The 20,405-nt window shown below is 44.4% G+C and overlaps 1 protein-coding gene across 1 annotated transcript; it reads left to right on the top strand.

The window, feature by feature from the left end:
• The first annotated feature begins 388 nt into the window (after positions 1–388).
• Positions 389–17,615, top strand: fignl2 (fidgetin like 2). Its single transcript, XM_083919672.1, has 3 exons — positions 389–515; positions 2,216–2,356; positions 13,081–17,615. Exons 2-3 carry the CDS (start codon positions 2,332–2,334, stop codon positions 15,105–15,107), a joined length of 2,052 nt encoding a protein of 683 aa, XP_083775798.1. The 5' UTR covers positions 389–515; positions 2,216–2,331; the 3' UTR covers positions 15,108–17,615.
• The last annotated feature ends 2,790 nt before the right edge of the window (positions 17,616–20,405 follow it).

Below are 20,405 nucleotides of genomic sequence, written 5' to 3'. Positions count from 1 at the left end.
CTCTCTCTCTCTCTCTCTCTCTCTCTCTCTCTCTCTCTCTCTCTCTCTCTCTCTCTCTCTCTCTCTCTCTCTCTCTCTCTCTCTCTCTCTCTCTCTCCACTGTCCTCTCTGTCCAAGCTTCAGTATGGACAGCCTCTCTCTCCTCCAGAGCAGGATTGGTCAGCCCCCCCCCCCACCCCCTTTGCTGCCCTCCCCTCATTCTCTCTCTCTCTCTCTCTACTTAAATACTTTTAGCATAAAGAGAGAGAAAGAGGGGAGGGAAAGGGGGATGGGAGATCAATGGGGGAGGGGAGCAGAGTGCTTACTCTGTTGTCACTGGCTTGAGAGAGAGACAGAGAGAGAGAGAGAGAGAGAGAGAGAGAGAGAGAGAGAGAGAGAGAGAGAGGGAGGGAGGGAGAGTGTAGTTGTGTCCCATATGTGGAAAAAAAGCATAGCAGTGCACACACGAGTCTGGTCTGCTCCAGGGATTATCGTAGCCGTTTCAGATCTGATGGAGGACATGCAGGCATGAATAGGTAAGGCTGCCTGTCTTCTCTGCATCTCTATGTTGATCTGCTGTCATAGCCCCGCTGCTCTCCCTGCTGTTTGACTTGGCTCCTATGACTGGGCTTAAGTTAAAGGAGGATCGGAGCTGAGCGTGTTGTAGCAGCTCTCCTCTTTGGCCACTGACCATGAGACATTTCCCTGAGTAAACCAAAAACCTTCAGAAACTCTGCCTTCTCCTTTCAGCCTCTCTCTGAACTGAGCAAGGACAGGGCGGTGTTTGTTTTAAGTGGAAGCTGTGGTTTGCTGCTGTCGTGCAGTTAGTTATTCTGGGTCTGAGTGTTAAAAGTTGACTGTCAGTGAGAGCAGAAGGGGTCGTAGTCAGAGGCAGTATTATTCTTGAAGCCTTGGTGTCCAGGGACAGCCGTGTGCTCATTGCGTAATTTCCCTCCCATATGAAATGATATATGAGTGAAGGTAAACCGGTTACACACTTTGTTTTCATACATACTAAAAAAACAGTAGATGAAAACTGTAATAATGTGCAAAACCAGTAAATGTCGTATAGTTGTTTTACTTAACAGGTTGTTTTAATCCTGTTTATATATATATATATATATATATAGTTTGTATTGTGTTTTGCTTGTTCTTTTTCCTCCACATTTCACATTTTGTTATAATGGACTGTATATTTTACAGAAATATTTATGTGTTTATTTGTTCCTAAAAAAGACAATTTCAGTCATCTCTCTATTGTTTTTACACTATATTTTCTGAACCAATTTAGCACCAATGTGGATAAAAAAATGTGCTTTGGTGTCCACATAATTGAGAAAGAAATCAAATGACTGTTGTGAGAAGAAAAACCAAAAAATTTCCAGAATTATTTTAATCTCATGGGTTCGCTCTGAGAGGTTTCTCATATCAGAATAAAACGGTCGAAACTGGAGGATTAAACTGCCTTTAATCTGTGCATGATTAAAATATGACATTTACGACCCAAACCAGAATAGAGTTGGACCATATTTCATTTCAACAGAGCTTTGAAAATAGACAAACACTGTTTACATTAAATACATTTTTTGAGCTGCATGACATACACCTCAAACATACAGGTGTTTTTTTAAAACAAAAGTAATATGTTCTCATTACAGGGGAACAAAAATCCTCTGCATTTTACTTATGCAGCTCCAAAAATTGTATGGTCTCCTAAGAATGCAGTCTTTATTGCCCCAGTGCACAGAGCAGTGGTATGCATGAGTCTTTTTGTGAGGCAGATTTAGAAAGCCCTCTTTAGAGGCTGAACGCAGCTTCACAATCAGCTTAATGCCTGCCTATAATGAATACCCTTGTGTGTGAATTTGGCAGGGTGTGTGTGTGTGTGTGTGTGTGCGTGCGTGTGCGTGTGTGTGTGTGTGTGTGTGTGTGTGTGTGTGTGTGTGTGTGTGTGTGTGTGTGTGTGTGTGTGTGTGTGTGTGTGTGTGTGTGTGTGTGTGTGTGTGTGTGTGTGTGTGTGTGTGTGTGTGTGTGTGTGTTTGTTCTATCGTCTATCTTCTTCAATCTCTAATTCTATCATACTCTGGGTGAATTCTGGTCTGTGTGTTTGTGTGTGTGTGTTTAGGTTTGTGTTGCTGTGTGAGTTTGTGTGAAAGGGTTGGGTGACATGTGAGTGTTTGTCCAGACATTGTGCAGCAGCCTGTAACTGCCTCACCTCTCTCCCTCTCTCTTTCAGGGCTGTTCTGTCGTCAGTGCGAGCTCATGCTAGTGATGGACTACAGCCGGACGGACGCTAACCTTAGCTGGCATTCACAAAACAGCATTCCTTCTTACTGAGACCAGCTCCACAGAATGCTGAGTCCTATTGTCCCCTATAGTGAGTACACTGCGCTCTTCTTTTTCTCTACCTTTACTGCATGTCACACCGAACAGCCTCGCTTGACTTAGTTGGACTTTGCCTGAATCAATGAGCCCCCCACTGCAAAAATAAACGGGGGTTGGACACCGTGTTCTGTAGTTTGCACAACTGTGAAAATGTGCAAGCCTCATTGCAGAAACCTGACTTTTTCCTTGACGCGCACTGCGGAAATGCTAAACCCCGGGCACCGACCCTGTCTGAATGTTTCATCATCAGGCAGAAGACACTGATGGGGGAAGGAAGAGGGACAGAGGGAGGTTAGAGAGCTGATGGTTTAAGCAGCAGAAACCCCTCGGTTCTGCCAGTGTCATTTTACCAATACAGCTCAGGACGCCACACCACACACGCTGCCCCCTGCTCCCCCCCCTCTTCTTCTTCCCCTTCTCTCTCTTTTCTCCTTTCAGTGCTGACCTAATAACTGACGTGTCCAGTTTTGGCTCACCCCCCACTTGCACCCTCCCACCAGGTTTCATTTGAGTCCAGTGCTCTGGCTCTCCAAAACATCATTGTTTGCTGGCCAGCATGGGGCTGCCTCTGTGGCCTCGGCCTCAAGAGCCCCCTTTTTCCAAGCTCTTTAACTCGCCTCAAAGGAGCATTATAGGCATGACAGTTACAAGAAAAGAGGGAGGAATCGAACAGAATGGTTAATGTAAAAAGTATTACTTCATAATTGATGGTAAAAAAAAACTTTGGATTTGCTTTCCTTCGCATCCAAAAAAATGAATTGCTGAGGGTGAGGGTAAGGCGAGTGTGTGGGTGTGAGAAATCATATCGGACAAAACAGCCTGATTAAAGCATCCTGATCGATGTTTGACAGTAACCATGAAACTTTGTTTGCTGTGTTTGTAAATTTCACCCTTGAAATAGCGATTGTTATTATTTTCATACGCTGAGAGGAATTTTGAATTGTTGCCAGGCAGCCAAATTAGTGCTTGGCCTTATGTGTTGTTATGAAACATGTCCCCATCACAAGTGGCTCTTGATGATGTTGATTTAATGCCTGTTCTCCCAGAACATGACATGTTTTTTTTAAAAAGATGTTTATAGCTGTGAATCCAATTAAGCTGATTTGCTCAAATAAAACAGATGGAACATTAACTTAAAATCATGCATGCTCATTCTGTTTTTCACATAAAGGTCTGTTTCAGTCGTCGTTCCATCAGCTCCCTGCACCCTGCTAGTCCACACTGACTGAACACATTCTCCCTGCTGCTAAAGTAGACGGCACGTCCAAGAATGTCACAAACTGCTGGTGGAATAGTTAGCGTGCCTTCAGAGCCGGCAAGCTGCTCGTCCTCCCAGTACACTACGTACTTCCCTTTGTGTGGGAATTGCTTTTACAATCGCCGATGCACAATGCTGGTTCTTCATCTGCTTTTCATGTACAGAGTGGCTCTTTTCTGCCGAGCTTCTGCAGCGGTGTGATCGTTTCAGAACAGCCTGCCAGTGTGCATGGATGTAGACAGAGGGAACATATGAGTGCACACAGCGGTGTTAGGTAGTCACGTTGTTTACTCTCAGACCGGTGACACACAAACTCGCTGCTGTGCTCGCTGGTGACACTGCAGCTCACTGTCTTTTACTTAAAGACTGTAGTCATGGTTCCGCTGAGCAAAAAAATCAGACTGTGAGGGACTTTGCATATGTGCAGGACGTGCGAAGACTCTCACCTTCGTGTTGGAATTCCCTTTTCTGGGAATGTGGAGCATTCCCACTTCCAAACGCTACTTATGACTCCTGCTGTAGGCATTTCTAACTCCTGCACATAGATGGGTCCCATTGTATAAACCCAGGTACACTCAGAAACACACTTAACCCTTTGTTATCAGGACTTTCCCTAAACAATCCAGTCTCAGTGATTTAGATTATACATTCAGTCAGTTAGCGCGTCTCTCATTCTTCCCTCTGGCGTGTCCGGCCTTGGCCCTCGTCTCCGGCCAGTCCAGGACTTCAAGCTGGGGTGAGTTGCCACGGCCAGACCTGAGAAAGAAACCTGAGAGAGATTCCAGGGGCCATAGATACTCCTGGAGGGATTTGGTGCAAAGAATCTGTAATCTGCACTTCAAACACACTCTTAAATCAGTCCCAGGCCGCCAACCCAGGAGTGCCCTAACTCTTGTTGCTGGGGCCCCCGCAGTTGTAGCGATACCTTTTCTTTTAAAACAGCACAGACTCCTGACACACACACACACACACACACACACACACACACACACACACACACACACACACACACACACACACACACACACACACACACACACACACACACACACACACACACACACACAGAGCAACTACACACAAGAGTCCAGATCTGGCAGTTTTTATAGCTCTCCTCTGACTGACCCCTCTCCCTCTCCTTTCTCTCCCCAGCTCTGTTTTTATGTTTTGTGTAAGTGTCTTTGTGAATGACTCGGCTAAGTCATGGAGTAATTTGTATAGAAACAAGAAGAAGTAGATCTCATCCTGGCCCCTGAAGGAGCAGGTTGGAGGGCTGTGCCAGCGTCTAGCCCTATTGTAGAAAGAGTGGTATGAGTGCTGCAGTGGAGGGGCCTGTAAGGCCCTTTAGTAAACACACAGCCTGCTAAAGTGTGTGTGAATAAGAGCCGGGATCATTAGAGTAGGGTGTGAATGGGCTCTAATTAGCCCCCAGTGTGTGTGGCTGTGTGTATGTGTGGCTGTGTGTACGCTTGCATGCGTTTTGTGTGCGCAAGAAAAGAAGGTTAGGGACCCAGGGCCCTGTGAGTCCACTGGCCCTGTGCTCTGTCTCTCTGAGGGTTCATCAGCTCATTAAGGAGACCTCCACACCCATTAAGGGCCCAATTAAGAACCAAGGTGGTAAGGCTCATTTGGATGGCAACACTTCACCGGATTCCTGAGGCAGCAGAATTCAGAGCTGGACAATGAGACACAACTTCTTTCACACCAGCACAGCTAATTAGTAAATGACCACGCTTGAGAAATAGCATACTGTAATCGTTATGCCATTAGGTGTTTGTTGTGCAGTGATCATAAAATGCACTGCCCCAGACAGAACTGTTGATATATTGAGCGTCCTCTAATTTGTGAGTGTGTGTAGATATCCATGTGTTGTATAAGCTGGGAACAGAGGGGCCAGGGGATATGGACAGCAAGGAGGGGAATGCAACACACTCACTGGGAATTAAAGGGTGGGGGGATAAGGGAGGTGGAGAAGCAAAGAATCGCAGAAAGAAGGAGATTGCAAGGAAGAGATAGAGCCGAGGAGGGGGAGATAGAGCAGAGATTGGGCGAGTGGGACAGATGGAGGGGGTGATTGGTCATCACAGAGCCTTAGGACAGCTGTTCTTTGATATATTAGTGGACACAATGACCTAAAGCCAGCCTGCAGTCACAGAAAATAGGGACCCTGTTTTTCTTAAAGGGGAGGGGGGTGGGGGGTGGACGGGGTTCTGCCATTTGTGGACGTGCGTTAGCAGGCACGGGGGATGGGGGAGTTTTTTTCTAAAATTACGAGCATGAAGTGACGCATCCAGCAATTATTCTGGAGGCTTTCTTGTTTTGGAGAGTGCTGAGAAAAGAGGGGCTGTAAAATGAGGACGCTCTCAGACGAGAGTTTGCTTTTTGCTGCACTTTCATTAAAGATTCTCAACACGTTTGTCAATTAATCAATGTTTAGAAAAAGCCATCAGGTAGTTTGGCTACTGCTCCTCTCCATCCACTCTGCAAAACAACAACTTTTAATGACACTCTGACACTCACCGCTAAATGAATTGGAGATTTATCACATGGAAGCTTATTTTATTCTGTTTATTTTGAGCAATAATCATCTTTTATCCTTTCTGTCTTTTATTGCAGATAAGGGCAGTGTGATTGTATTATTCTCTTCAAAATACTCAGTACAACATTGTCATACTGTCCTCCTAATAAAACCATATTAGTTGCACATGCTGACAAAAACTATTCTGACAGCTGGCCTGAAACATCCCCAACGGGGGCTGAAACAAAAAATAGTCTAAGTCAAAGTGTCATTCTGATACATGGAGTGCAGATAGTTCTATCCACAGAGAGAGAAGAGAGACACACAGAGCACATCTCTCAATGCCACCGCAAGAGATGGGCTCCTTCCTCCTGGGATTGGATTGGCGAGGCATGTTTGAAAAGAGCTGCGTCTGCTCCTGCACCGGGCAGCAGGTGTGAAAACTCCCCACCGAAGCTCCCGCACTCTTCTGTTATTACATCTTTTTAGGGCCATGAAAGAGGGAGCAGATGAGCCAGAGGGAACGAGAGGCATAGTGGGAGTGTGGGATTGTGTTTCGTTTGATTGATAGCGGCCCTGTGACTAACACAAAGATTTATAATAATTTTCCCTAGCAATGCCCAATTATGCATGTCTGATGAATTATGATCCCTGTTGTCCGGTTTGTGCATTATCCCTATCTTAAGGCGCTTTGGAAAGGGCCTCAAGGACTGACCTCGAACTTCCTTTAACAGCTTTTTGACAATACCCCACACGTTAAGGCTATTCAGCATCTGTGGGGTAGTATTGTAAGAGGTAGGCCCTGGCCCATGTGGGATTTTTGAGGCCGATTTTAAAGGGGAACATTTTTTCAAATTACCAATATGATGGCTGATATCATGAGTTTTTGAGCTGGATTAAAAATTGTCATTTCTAGAAATAAACACTAAGAAAACAAAGAATAAATAAAAAATAATATAAATAGCTATATATCACCATTTCTAAATAAGTCATTTTCTGCATTATATGTTCTGTAAAAAAGGTATTGATGTATATTGGAAAACATACATTGATACGAATGGTATCAGCTCAAGCGGGAGGTAACTTATAGTATGGTAAGACATAATGTACATAATCCACAATAAATGTGAGGAATTCATTATCATTTTTCAGTATGCTGGTACAAACTGCAAGAGCTGATATAATGTATATTTTTATACCAAAGTGAAAGACCATCCAGAATCTCCGCCTGCCACACAGTGAAATGTGGCCGGCCCCTCAGATTGGTGTTTTTATGACAGACCAGGTAGTATGCAGCGGCAGGACGGCGGCAACCGAGTGAGAATGTCCTGCTTGATATTAGTGTCATAAATCACAGTGAACTTGAGAACAGAGGGGCTTTAAGAGTGAACGACAAATCAAGACAACAAACACTGATAAGCGCTTCTCCCTTTTGCACACCAAACTCTTGATTTTTTAAAGCAGTTTATTGGATATCTTTGTTTAAATGTGCAAAAGTGTTTAAAGATTCTTGAAGAAAGACATATTTTCTCCTACATATTCATGTCCAGCGAGCATCAGTTTCATCCAATAATTCATTGATCAGCTCACGCTTGCTGAATACATAACAACAGATGCAGTCGTCGGAGCATCAAGTTTGTGATTCATCAGCACAAATATAGTGTCTGTCACACTCTGCCCTTCCCTCCACTTTCTGCCTTTCATCCCCCCTTTGGTAAGGCTCTTTGCTTTGTTTTGTGACTGCATTCATTTCAGCCTTCTTTTCAAACAGTTTCTGTTTCTGAAATGATATCTAAACTGAATCCCTGGGACATACTGCAGCCAGAGCCGGAGCAGCATTCTCAAAACAATCCGCCCTATCTGCAACTTTCTGTTTAGAAGTATTGTTTTTTGGCATGAAGTGAATTCACAGCCTATAGTTGTTTCAACATATTTTACCTCTTTGTTGAACAGAGTCTTTGGGGCCAGCTGATTCATTTAGAGCAGAAAGAGTGATTTGGCTGCACAGTGTATCCACTGAACATTTTTTAATTCTGCTATAAATTCTTGCCTTTTTCTTGGTGTAGTATATTTGGCAATTGTGAAGTTGACCTACAAAGCAAACACCTGCAGATCTGCATCATAATAGCTCCTGTTAATAATGTTTTATAAGAAACGACAAACACAGGATGACAGGATTTATAGATCTATGTATTTGTACCTATGTGTAGAGTTGTACAATGGAGTGGAGATGCTGGTAGTTTTCTCTCGGTGGGTGGGGGTAGAGCTCATCCCCTGAATAGAGACCTGATTGGATTGATCCACGGCGCTCTTGTTTACAAGCGGCCTCTTCACAATCGGCACAGTTTAATAGCGCACCATCCCAGAAGGGTTGTTGCATCCCGTGTCCATTTTGTTCCTCAGGGCCAGGAAAACAAGGAACAAGGAGAGAAGGAAAGCAACCTCAGGGGAGCTTTGAAACAGCACTGGAGCCCTCCGTCTCAGGGCTTCCTGCCAAGATAACTTTTCACCTCATCCACTAATACTTCTTATATAGGAAACCACAAAACAGTGGAGTACTACCAGCCTTTATAGGCCAAAAAACTACTTTGGCTTCACCTTGTCAACATGAGATTCAGTGACTTAGTGGATGGCAGATTGGAGCATTTAAGGGAAGGAATCACAAATGAACCCAACACACTCCCCCTGAGCCAGAAGTGGTCTAATTTTAATTTTAGGGCCTCCTCAAAATAAAGCTGGTTTGTGCTAAAGAGAGCTGTGCCACTGTCTTCATCACGCACTCCTACAATAGGATGCAGCTCACACAGGTCCCTCAATAAATCCCAGGCTGACACAAAAGCTGTCAGTGGGCTGCTGCTGAATAGATTAATAAGATTTCCATAATTAGACAGGCCCCTGACAATAGAATCCTTCAGGCTTTGTCTCAGGGCCAACTGGATTGTCCGAGTCGCGCACGTCTGCTGGACGGACGTCCACCACAATGGCCGCACAGACAGTAAGGCGGTCAGCAGAAGAACATCTGTCTCTCCTGGGGCCGAGAACACACACCCACACGCATTTGGGAGTTTCGTGTGCATACACATAAGGTCCTTATCAACGTCCTTGCAGCCAAGTAAGACCATCAGTCAATAAAAACTTGGTCATCACAACAGATTTCTGTTCACCATCATTTCAACAGCACATCTGATACATGATAAAATATATAAAATACTCTTCCAACCTCTTTGTGACTGGATTGGCAAGCAGCTTTACTCTTTGACAACAGCAACAACAATGACTGAATGAGGACAGGATTCCCATTTTCAAACATACTGATGTCCTTGTCTGTTCTTAATACATATGTTTTCTAAATCCATAATCCTTCTCTAATATGAGAAACATAGAGTTAATGAGGGTGTGTCAGGAGAGAGAAATGTCACAGCAGTGTAGCTGAAAAGTATACAAGTAAAAGTTGCAACATGATTACTCGCATCAAAATTCACAAATTATTACCGCAGTGTGTTTTTTTGTCTGTCTTTAGGATCATTTAGAAATGTACCTTATCGTACTGAAAGATCTATTGACGTTAATCTAACGATTACACTGCTCCCCACAGCATGTCCACATTGCCCTGATATCCTACTTCTAATCTTAGCTGTCTTTCTGCCCCTTCAGTGAATTAATCTACGTGATTCCTCTGATTTAAGCACAAGTGTAGATTAGAGCTTGCTCAGTTTATTGTGGAGTGCTACTGTTCTAAACATCACAATCCAGCAGAGGGCAAGATCTAATTACATGGAAAGGGCTAAACTGCTCTGCGACCTGCTGTGTTCATCAGGGATAGTGAACGGCGGCCTATCACTCATCTAACTCGCCGTGTACATACAGAAAGAATTATTGAGTGTGATGCACTTTTCTTTTTTTCTTTTTTTAATTACTCTCAGATTTAGCAGTGAATTGGTTCTTTAGGTATGGGCAGCTGGTCATTACTTTGGTCAAAGGGGTGGTGTGAGAGAAGTCCATTCTGTATTGCTTCTACTCTGATGATGGAGTGGACAGCAGTTAGCCCGCCTCACTGAGTCCTCTAATGTCCGCTCCAGTCCGCTAAGAGAGGACGAAGCGCCTGCTGTCCGCTCCTTCCCCTCCCTCTCTTCCATCCCTCCCTCCCCGCTGCAGGTTTTATGAGCTCCCCTGGGCTCTCATCCATCTCTGTCACACACAGGCCCCATTATTGGGGCTGCTCACAAACTGGTTGGGCTGCAGATGGGAAGGGCCTGCAGGACATGTATGGTTTCTGCAGCCTGGACAAAGACCTACGAGTCAGACCACAAAAATATGTGGTCATCAGGGTGTGGACAAGACAATGTCTTCAACATGTTTGTAAAAAAGTGAACGGAGTGTGAGAATGTTCCTTTACGTATTGCTGTGGTGGGTGTGTGGGTTGGCTGAAGCTTAGGGAAGTACTTGAACTGGTTCGGCCATTGGGAACTTAAGGCAGTGGATTTGAATATGAAGGACGTGATAATCCAACGGCCATCTGGTCTGCTGGTCTCATCTGACTGAATAAATAACGGGCGTAATCTGAAAACACACACAGGGAGATTTGGAAAGCTGGTAAAGAATGAGGGGCAAAGTTAAGGAGTGAGAGCTACGGAGAACAGCAGCAGAATTTCAGGCTGTGGATATTGAGATTTGATTTAAATGGCAATAAGAAGCCTGGCTCCACACACGCAGACAGCCATGAATAATGAATCATCAGGCATCCACTGAAGGAAAGGCAGAGAGGCCAGTAATGACGGCTTTTGCCATATTCCTTTTTTACCTCCCTGTTTCTGGCTGGAGGAGTCCTCACCTCAGGGTAAATCATGACAGTTCAATAATACCAAACTATGTGTGGAATGTCAAGCTAATGCCTCAGCAAGAGGTAGCGCTAGTCTTCATGAAATACATGATTCTGCAACTGTCCTATTGGGATATAACACGCACATAAACATATACTACGAACATAGAGACACACTATAACAGGCCTGAGAGGGTAAACAGAATAGCATGCAAACACTGAAAATTATCAGATGCGTTATACATTTGTTGCAAAGGAGTTGTTTGACTGCCAAGCATATGCATGTTCCACACATTTCAGATGCAATGCCAGTCCAATGTTTTACTGGAAAGAAAGAAAGAAAGACCTTTGCAAGAGGGGGCTATGCAAGGAATACAATTCATGGGAGAAAATCTTGTTTTTTCGACTGCCTTCTCTGCTGTTAGCTCCGCAATGTGCTGGGTGCGTAGCAGCCATGATCAATCAGAGCTCGGCCAGTGCTGAAGTCAGCCAGAGGAACAGACATTCCACTTTCCCAATGTTCCATGGGAGACTGTGCTGATGAATAGCACACTATGCTGCAATTCCAAACCCAACCCCCCTCTTTCTTTCTGTCTTTCTTTTTTTCTCACTCTCTCCACACCACTGTCCACACGCACACCCTCCTTCCCCTATCCCTCCCTCCCTCCTCTCCCTCTGTCCAGCCGGCCACTGGGCCTTTGGAGCTCTGGTGTACGGTGGGTGGGTGGATTGGTGGGTGGTAGGTGGGGGTGCAGGGCGGAGAGAGCAGGCATTCAGAGCAACATGCACAGGGAGATAACAATAGGTCCTGTGGGAGACCTGCAGATGTTAGCAGTACCGGGAATAGTAGAGGGATCTTATCGCTACTCCAACATAAGCTGGGAAACAGCAAAACAACTCTTCCAACCTGCCGATCTGCTTTCACTCTCTTTCTGCAGATTTTTCTTTCTCCCTCCACCTCCTCTTTTTCCTTTCTCTCCCTCGCTGGGAAATGTGAGCCCCTTCTGCTAACATGCATGATGGCAACGCTGGAAAAAATTCCTTTACAAACAGAAGTAAGACCATTTCTTGTCACTGGCTGCTTAGAGTGGAAGTGCTCAGACCATGTGTTCCTGTGCACAGGATATCGGTCATGATCGGCTACTTTGCACGGTCTTCTTTACAAATCTATCTACTGTTAGACCGTTATCTTTATTTGAAGGGAGTATTTACTTACAACCCTGAAGTAAAGATTCCTGGCTGTGACATATTCAGTAGTTCAGTTTACAGTTTGAACAGGAGAAATAAACAGGGGGCACTGTATCGAAGCATGGTGAAACAGATCTTTAAGCACTTAATAAATCAACAAAAAACAAATTCTCTGCAGTCAGAGTCATGCAGAGTGTGCTAAATTCAAAATTTAAAAATGAATATTTTAACATCAAAGAGCCAACATAAGTAACATGATTTAAAAAGTCATATAACGGCACCCTTGTAACTTCGGATGCTGTTTGCATTTTAGGTAAATGCTAAACATTTGACGTGATTATTCCCATTAATAATCAAAACAAATGGAGGGAAACTAGTGCCAGACTTATAAATTGGTCAGCTAATATTATTGGATGATATTGGCCTATTGCAGACATATTAGTATCTATAGGTATCTGTGAAGATATTGTCCAATATGAAAACCTTTTTTACATATAATGCAGAAAAAGTTTCCACAAAACATTCTTTTTTTCTGTTCATATTCTTTGATAAAGTTATTTGTTTAGGAAAGCAACCTTCTGAGTACCTTTGCACAGTCATATTCACTAAGGTCTATTTTCACTCCAGCTCAAAAATTGACTATATCAGCCGACAGGATCTAAAATTGGTATAGGTGTTGGTCTCAGAAATCCCATATTGGTCGAGCCCTCGAAACAGTTCTTTATTTTCCAGCCACAGGAAATGAATTAATTGATAAAGATGTTATATGGACACAAATTAATTTATATCATGACCACAAAGCTGCACAGCTTAGTTTTTGATCATTGTTTTTTAAGATATAATCACTCTTAAAACACCAGTATCCTATTTTCTGACATAATTGTAATAAGAGAAAACTGATGACCTGGTTTCCCTGTGTGTTTCTTTTGGCAGGCCTGTTAAAGATGCACTGGAACCCAGAGCATGCCCAGCCCCTGAGCCAGTGGCCTGAGCAGCACCTGGACGTCTCCTCCACCACCTCTTCTCCGGCCCACAAGTCGGAATTGTACTCTGGCCGCGGACGCGGCGGCTACAACTACGCCTGGGCCAATGACGACATCTCTGCTCTCACAGCGTCCAACCTGTTGAAGCGTTATGCTGAGAAGTATTCTGGTGTGCTGGACTCGCCGTATGACCGGCCACCTACTGTGGGCAGCTATCCAGAGCCAGGGGCCTTTGGGGGCCTCAGTGTCCCAAAGACTGAGCTGGAGCCCTGGCCACTGACACACAGCACTGATGCCCCCTATTCCCTGATGCCCCCTGGAGGCCATGACAGCCTCTCAGGTTCCAAGGCTGTAGCCACATCTGCAGGACCTCCAGGGGTTAGTAGTGTTTCGGTGGTGAACAGTAACCTCTCGGATTCGGGCTACAGTGGCAGCAGCTCTTGCAGTGGCTCCAGCGAGTACCCCTCTAGCTACAATGGCACCTATCTTTCCTCAGGGTATTGTCCCCAACCCAGTGCAGCACTTCCTTCTGCCTCCCTCCACACTCTTCAATCCCCCCCCACCATAGTGCCCAGCTATAGCCCCACCACACCTGTCTATAACTACCCCCCTAGCACGTACCCTCAAACCAGCCTTGCCCCCAGCTACAGCCACCCCTCTGCAACTTACCTGCCGTCAGGTCTACCAGTCCCTACTCCCGTTCCCTCGAGGCCCACAGTAGTAGGAGGCAGCTATAGTTACCAGAGTGCCAACCTTGGGACATCTGAGTCCGGAGGGACATTAAAAAGAAAAGCGTTCGAGATGAGTGTAGAAGAGGATGAGAACGGGGACGGGTCTCGTTACAGGAAATACAGCTATGACCCTGTAAAGGGTGGGGGAAACTCACCCTACAGTGTGAATGACAAAACAGAGTGCCGGGGAAATGGCTTCGGCAATTCAGGCAGCACAGACCCTCAAACCTTCAAGCCCAGTAAGCCCTCCTCCCAGCCCCTGGTGTCTCCTCAGTATGGGGCAGCTGGTGAGTACAGCCCTCCAGCGGGCATGACGGGGGAAAATGGCATGGCAGAGCAGGGCTTCATCCAGCAGCAGCACCGCTCCCAGGCCCACAAACGCACTCCGACTGTCGAGACTATGAAGAGCCCAGACCCCCGAATGTTGGACCTTGTCAATGGGGAGTTACTGGACTGCAGCCCTGCCCTTGGCTGGGGTGTCCTGGCCGGGCTCACTCATGTCAAGGCTGCACTTGAGGAGGACCTGCTGTGGCCAGTGTTGAGACCCAGTCCAGTGATGCGGCCACCAAGAACCGTCCTGCTGTTTGGCGCCCGGGGAGGGGGCAAGACGACGTTGACTCGTTCTTTGGCTTCACAGTTGGGGGCTTCCTTCTACCGGTTGAGTGGAGCCATGCTGGCCTCTAAAGGGAAAGCTGAGGCAGAGCACATCCTGGGCTCTCTTTTACAGGTGGCGGGGGCACGGCAGCCATCAGTGGTGCTGCTCAGCCAGGTGGAAGCCATGGAAGAGGAGGGGCTCAGGCAGACACTGCTGACTACCCTGGAGAAAGCCCAGGTGGGGACCACAGGTCTGGTGATTCTTGTGTGTGCCACCGGAAGGCCAGATCTGCTGCAGGATGCAGTCCATCGGAGCTTTGCCAAGCGATATCACGTTGGCCTGCCAGACGTGGGTATGCGCAGACAGGTGCTGCTGCAGGCGCTGTCGCCTCAGGGCTGCAGCCTCAGCGATAGAGAGCTGAACGCTGTGCTGCAGCGCACAGAGGGCTTCTCAGTGTGGGAGCTGCTGCAGCTCAGCCAGCAGGCACTCTCCTCAGCGTCCTCCCCTTCTGGGGCCATGCATGGCCACCCCACATCCTCCAAACCCCCGGCCTTGACAGACTTTGAGAATGCCTTCTGCAAGGTGCGCCCACACACCACCACAAAAGAACTGGACACTTGTATAGAGTGGAGCAAGATGTATAACCACTGAGAAGGCAGCCAGTCACTGTACTCGGACTGCATTCTGACCCTGTCTTTACATGGAAAGCCTTGGGAATGTTTTGTTGTTGTTTTGTAATTACAGATTATGCAGCTGAAAGAGCCAGAGAAGCTCAATGATACGGGAGAGCTGACAGAGTTGTTTTACTGGCAGAAGCATGCCGTGGTGTGCTTTTTTTGTTCTCGTATGAATATACGCAATATTTTATTTTTCCCAAAGAAAAGAAAGATGAACAGGCCTTGTTGAGTGGGGTAATGTATTAGTCTTTTGACCAATGGGAAAATCAAATTATATACTATTCGGATACTCTCAGAGATCCTGATTAGCCTTGGTCTGGGACAAAATCAATTATTTGTTGCTAGGTGACGTGGTCCAAGATTATGGATAATCAGGGTTTGGAAAAATCCCCCCTTTGACTGCTACTCTCAGGATCCTATTTATTGCAAGTCTACTTCCATGTTATCCTAATGTTGATTGAGTCATTGGATTGCCACAAATTATTCATTACAAAGGGCTTGGGATCATTTCAGCAAACCACTGTTTTTGACCAAAAAAGACGTCAAACCAAATGCATAATCAGCAGTGTGGCTATCTTTCTCAAAGCAGACTGGTCCTTAAAATCACAATAAATGAATCCTTCGTGATAGCTTCTCACCAAATCAAAACAATTAGACCTTATTATTCAGAAAAAGAAAGAAAATCAAATAGCTTTCATTAAATCCGAACATGCTGCTGTCCTTCGCAGGAGTTAAGTTGTTCAAGTAAAAACCTTCCACAAGGTTGTAGACGTACTTGACACATATGCTCACAACCAATAGTATTATACTCACACTTAAAATGGTTCAGTTCACAGACAACTGACTTTATTACTGTTGGTAAGTTGTCCTTAACTTCCACATTTATTTTCTTGATGTCACATTCCTCATCGTCTGCAGTTTTCCTGAGAATCTCACTTACAGAGCAAAACGTACCCACCTGCACACCCAGCTTCTTCTACAGCGCGTCTGTTTTCTCTTTCACGTACTCCTTTTTGTTTTCTTAGTGTGTAGTCTTGTTTGAAATGCTCAGGAAGAATTTCTTTACCTCAGAAATATGAAATAAAGAATGTATGTAATCTTAGGGTCTTAGCAGAGAGTGGCGCGGAGCGAGAGAAAGGAGCGAGGAGAAACCTGACGGTCTTGTAATACCCACTACAGCTGGGCTTTACCTCGGGAGAGAAACTTGAATATGCTACAAAGAGTAACATTGAATGTAATTCAGGTATTTCAAAGGATATTTGATGCCATAAATCCATGTATTATTATATATGAATATATAAATACTTTTTCTTTTCTGTTCTTTTATCCTTTATTTTTATTGTAGTTTATGGTGGAGTGATGAAATGCTATGTAGAATACAGAAAATATTCCCTTTTTTTGTTGGACAAACTGCTCGCGAACCCCCTGTGTTATTTAGTGTTTACATATCCTGTATATGCATGTCTGCTGTTTATAGGTTTACAGCTGCAAATTATTATTTGAAATGTAAATACAACGCACACAATCATACATGTGCACTCACACAGTGAACATCGGAGCACAAAAAACCTTCCAAAAAGAAAACAAACAAAATGCGAAAAGATAAAGGCATTATACGTAGCTTTCAGCAAATCCCAAAGTCTGTGAATTCACAGTTTACGTGTGCATATTGTGGATGAACCCAACATGTAGACAATCCTTTTCCACCAGTCCTGCAATTCTGTTTTAACAAGCTGGAAAAACCCGGTCACTGGACTGCCAGTACAGAGGTCGTACATATTAGACTGTTGCTATGGTCCTGAGGAGGTATACACACAATGATGTAATATTTCCCACTGCCCTTTCCTCTCTCTGTCTCTCCCTCATCATTATTTTTCTCTTTTTCTCTCTCCCCAGTGCAATCTCATTAGATTGGATTGCCCCCTGGCCACGAGCCCCAGTGGCCATGTGGCGTTGTATCCTCTCCCCACCCCCACACTTCTCCCTTCACTTCCCTTATACCGATTCCTCTGGGGTGGATGTGGTCTGATTGATGTCCAGCAACCTTATATCACAGTGCAGCCGTCCCTCTCAAACTGGTGGCTTCAGTCATGCCGTACAGCCAGATCAATCAGAGTGACCCCCCGCTGTGCATACTGATCACTGTCTCAGAAACTGAAAAACACATTTTCAACTTACATAACCTCCAGCCTCAAGCGGCACGGTCTCGATAATGCGAAAAAATGATACACGTGTAATTGCAGAAATTAAACAATAATGACTTAGAGGTACAAGTAGCTACAACATTTTTGATTTGTTGTTGTTCCCACTGACTCCAGTTTGTCCAACAAAACAAGCTTTTATTTTTTACATGTTTTGATCTGTTATGGCGGTAACTTTGTTCTTGGTTATTGTACATTTTCTGTAACCATTTCTACCTCATTTTTGCGGCATATTGAACATGAAAGTATTTATTTCATGTCTTTTTTGATGTCTGTTTTAAAAATGCTAATAATGTTCTTGAACTGTAATGGTCTACCTCAGAAAAGACTGTATTTTAAGAGAAGAGTATCACACAATATTAAACAGAATTTGTCAATATTGCACTGCGGTTGTTTCTTTCTTTTGTTTATTTGTTTGTTTATGTTTTTCTCTGATTTCAGCAGTCAAGGGACTACAATTGGCCAGAGTGCAGAAATCACATGATGCGGTCCTTATGTTTCTGTATCTGAAGCCTGGCTTGACCTCAATGTTAAGGTCAGCGCAGTTACTTAAACTGATTGCCATGTCGTTTAACGCATAAATACACAAGTCTACACCCAAAGGTTTTGGATTTGACCTGACACAGTAGCCTGTATACGCAGCAGGTAAAGTCAGCGGGAAAAATAAGAAACCGATACATGGTGGGTTCTTGTAAAAGTGCGCTGTTAGATTTGAAACAAGCATTTTTGTAGTGGTTGTTGAGGCTGCCGTGAGTGTGTTTCTGTGTGGGGGTGAGAGATTAGAACGAAGAGAAGCTGTGTGTGCATTAAAGATAAAAACAAAGACACAATACTGTTCATGTTCTACGCGTCCACATGCACATAAGTTGTAGTGGCCTGCACATGCACGTGTGTTTTTGTGTGTGTGTTGCAGCGTCTAGAACACCAACAGAAGCAGTGCTAGTACACCCCCGAGGCTTCAGGGCCCAGCACCAGAGCACAGAGGTCCTTCATCCCTGTCACTGTCTGTAAACAACTGCTCGTCCCAGCGGCCCACCCTGTGCTATTTCTGGCCTTTCCTGACATTTTTCAAAGACTCAAAACTAACTGGGAGAAGAAGTAAATCTGAGCAACTCTGTGCAAAGAAGTGGAAGTTTAGTGGAGGCCTGAAACAGGATCCCCAGTTATGGATAGCGGTGTCAAAGCTGGGTTCGAAAACATCTGCGACTGAATCCCAGCAGAACAGTAATGCTGGTGGTGTTGATGACAGAGTAATTAATTGTCTAATAATGATGCATAGCTCTGTTATAAAAGCAACCTTGTGCTGCGGCTGCCCTTCATCCTCTGATGAAGGATAATCGTTTCTGCAGCTGTTTAAAAATAATTTCCTATCTTTTCCTGTCACAAACTCAATAACGTAATCCACAGAACAACGTAACCTTGAATAGGTACAATACACCATGTGGAACTATGACATTGGTGTTAAGTGGCAAGGCTTATTTAGATTTTGCATATTAATTTAACACCTGCTGTGGATTTTCATGTTTTTGTACTCACAAATAAAGTTGCACAGGCTTTATTTTGATAGTTTGGTGGTATTGCTATAAGATGATTTATGATAATTAAACAGAAGACACTGAAACATTAGCTCCTGCCTTATACTACACCTTATCCACACTTTCCATCCAGTAGGTGACTGAAAACCAGTTTGTCCTTTTTGTCCAGAGTGGTTCCTGTCCTGCAGGAAGTCAATCATCTCTTCGTCTTCTCCCTGCTGATTGGAGGTAATTAGGCGAGCAGAGTTTGTAATTGGATAATAAAAGATGCTAATGAGCTGCTGTCCTATTTACTCATACTGTGGCACTGAATAGCAGGACACAGCTCTTCCACACTTCCCTCACTGAGACTGAAAGTACATTTCACAATAATTAAAATATATACATGCCAATTATCAGAATTAGCATTATATAGTTAGGTTTATTAGATAGTTAAGGTTAGAGACTTTATATGGCATCAAATGTGTGTTGGATAATGGAAATCAAAGCTGGATTCATTCACGACTATTTTGTTTTTTTGTTTTTGTTTTGTGCTGATTATGAGTGAAAAATATTTTTTTTCTGAATGCACCTAACCTTATTTATCTATATGTTTTTAATGGTGTTCATCTTCAGCTTTATTCTAAGGTGCCTTGGGGGAAAAAAAGTTATTTATGGTAACAACCTTCATTAAAAAAGGTCATTGTCTGAATCTCATTTCACACAGACACAGTCCTCTCTACCTTTCTGTGCTGCTTATCTTCCATTGTCCGGGCCTTGATACTGACAAGGTTGACATCAGAGGAGAGTTCTGACACTGGGTGAGTTAGGACTGCCAGCTGTTAGCAATCAAGTCTATTTTGAAGTCAGGGACACATGGACCCCCAGGGCCAAAGCAGCAACTAGCCCAACCCCTCACCCCACACCGCCCCACCCCCCTTCAACCCAGCCTCCAACTGCCAAGCCCCCTGGTCCCACAGATAGCCAGCACAGCTGTATTGGTTCCAGATGTAGCAAAGCTGCAGTATGGGTCCTTTACCTAAGAGGACCCTGAAAATGATGACAGACCTTCACAGAGAGTGGTAATTCAGCAAACAACAGTAACACATACACTGGACTCAAGAATGTGTTTCCAAATAAGCAGAAAAAATCCATTACATGTCTTTAATTGAAAGGTTTCACACAATATTATCAAACTCTTGTTCGTGACAGAGGTGGCGCTGCATATTGTAGCAGAGAAAGCACCAATTCAGACTGCTTTTAAAGAATGGGATCAATGCCATTTAACATTAGATACTGGCTCCTTCCTGGATGGCGTAGCTGTCATCACAAATACTGGCCTGAATACTAATCTAATCTTTACGCTAACTGGGACATCAGCCGTGGAACATTCGGCAATTTTTGAACAGCAAGACTTAAGGAGAGAATTAGGAAAAAAATAACCACTATCCTCAGATGAAGTCTGCTGGTTCAAGACAGATAAATAAGCCAATCTGAAATCTGGATGAAGCGAGGATAGAATGGCACAATGGAAACTGCTCAGGTTGTTTGAAAGGA

This window comes from Echiichthys vipera (assembly GCF_963691815.1).
Source record: "Echiichthys vipera genome assembly, chromosome: 9".
In the NCBI taxonomy this organism is placed as follows: domain Eukaryota; kingdom Metazoa; phylum Chordata; class Actinopteri; order Perciformes; family Trachinidae; genus Echiichthys; species Echiichthys vipera.
Note: the sequence above shows the minus strand (reverse complement) of the source record. Positions and strands in the feature narration are given on the sequence as shown.

What these genes read in the sequence shown, in the direction of transcription:
- fignl2 (XM_083919672.1), top strand. Translation starts at nt 2,332, where the DNA reads ATGCTGAGTCCTATTGTCCCCTATA. An exon ending in GAGTCCTATTGTCCCCTATA is followed by an intron (nt 2,357 to 13,080) that starts GTGAGTACACTG and finishes TTCTTTTGGCAG; the next exon opens with GCCTGTTAAAGATGCACTGG.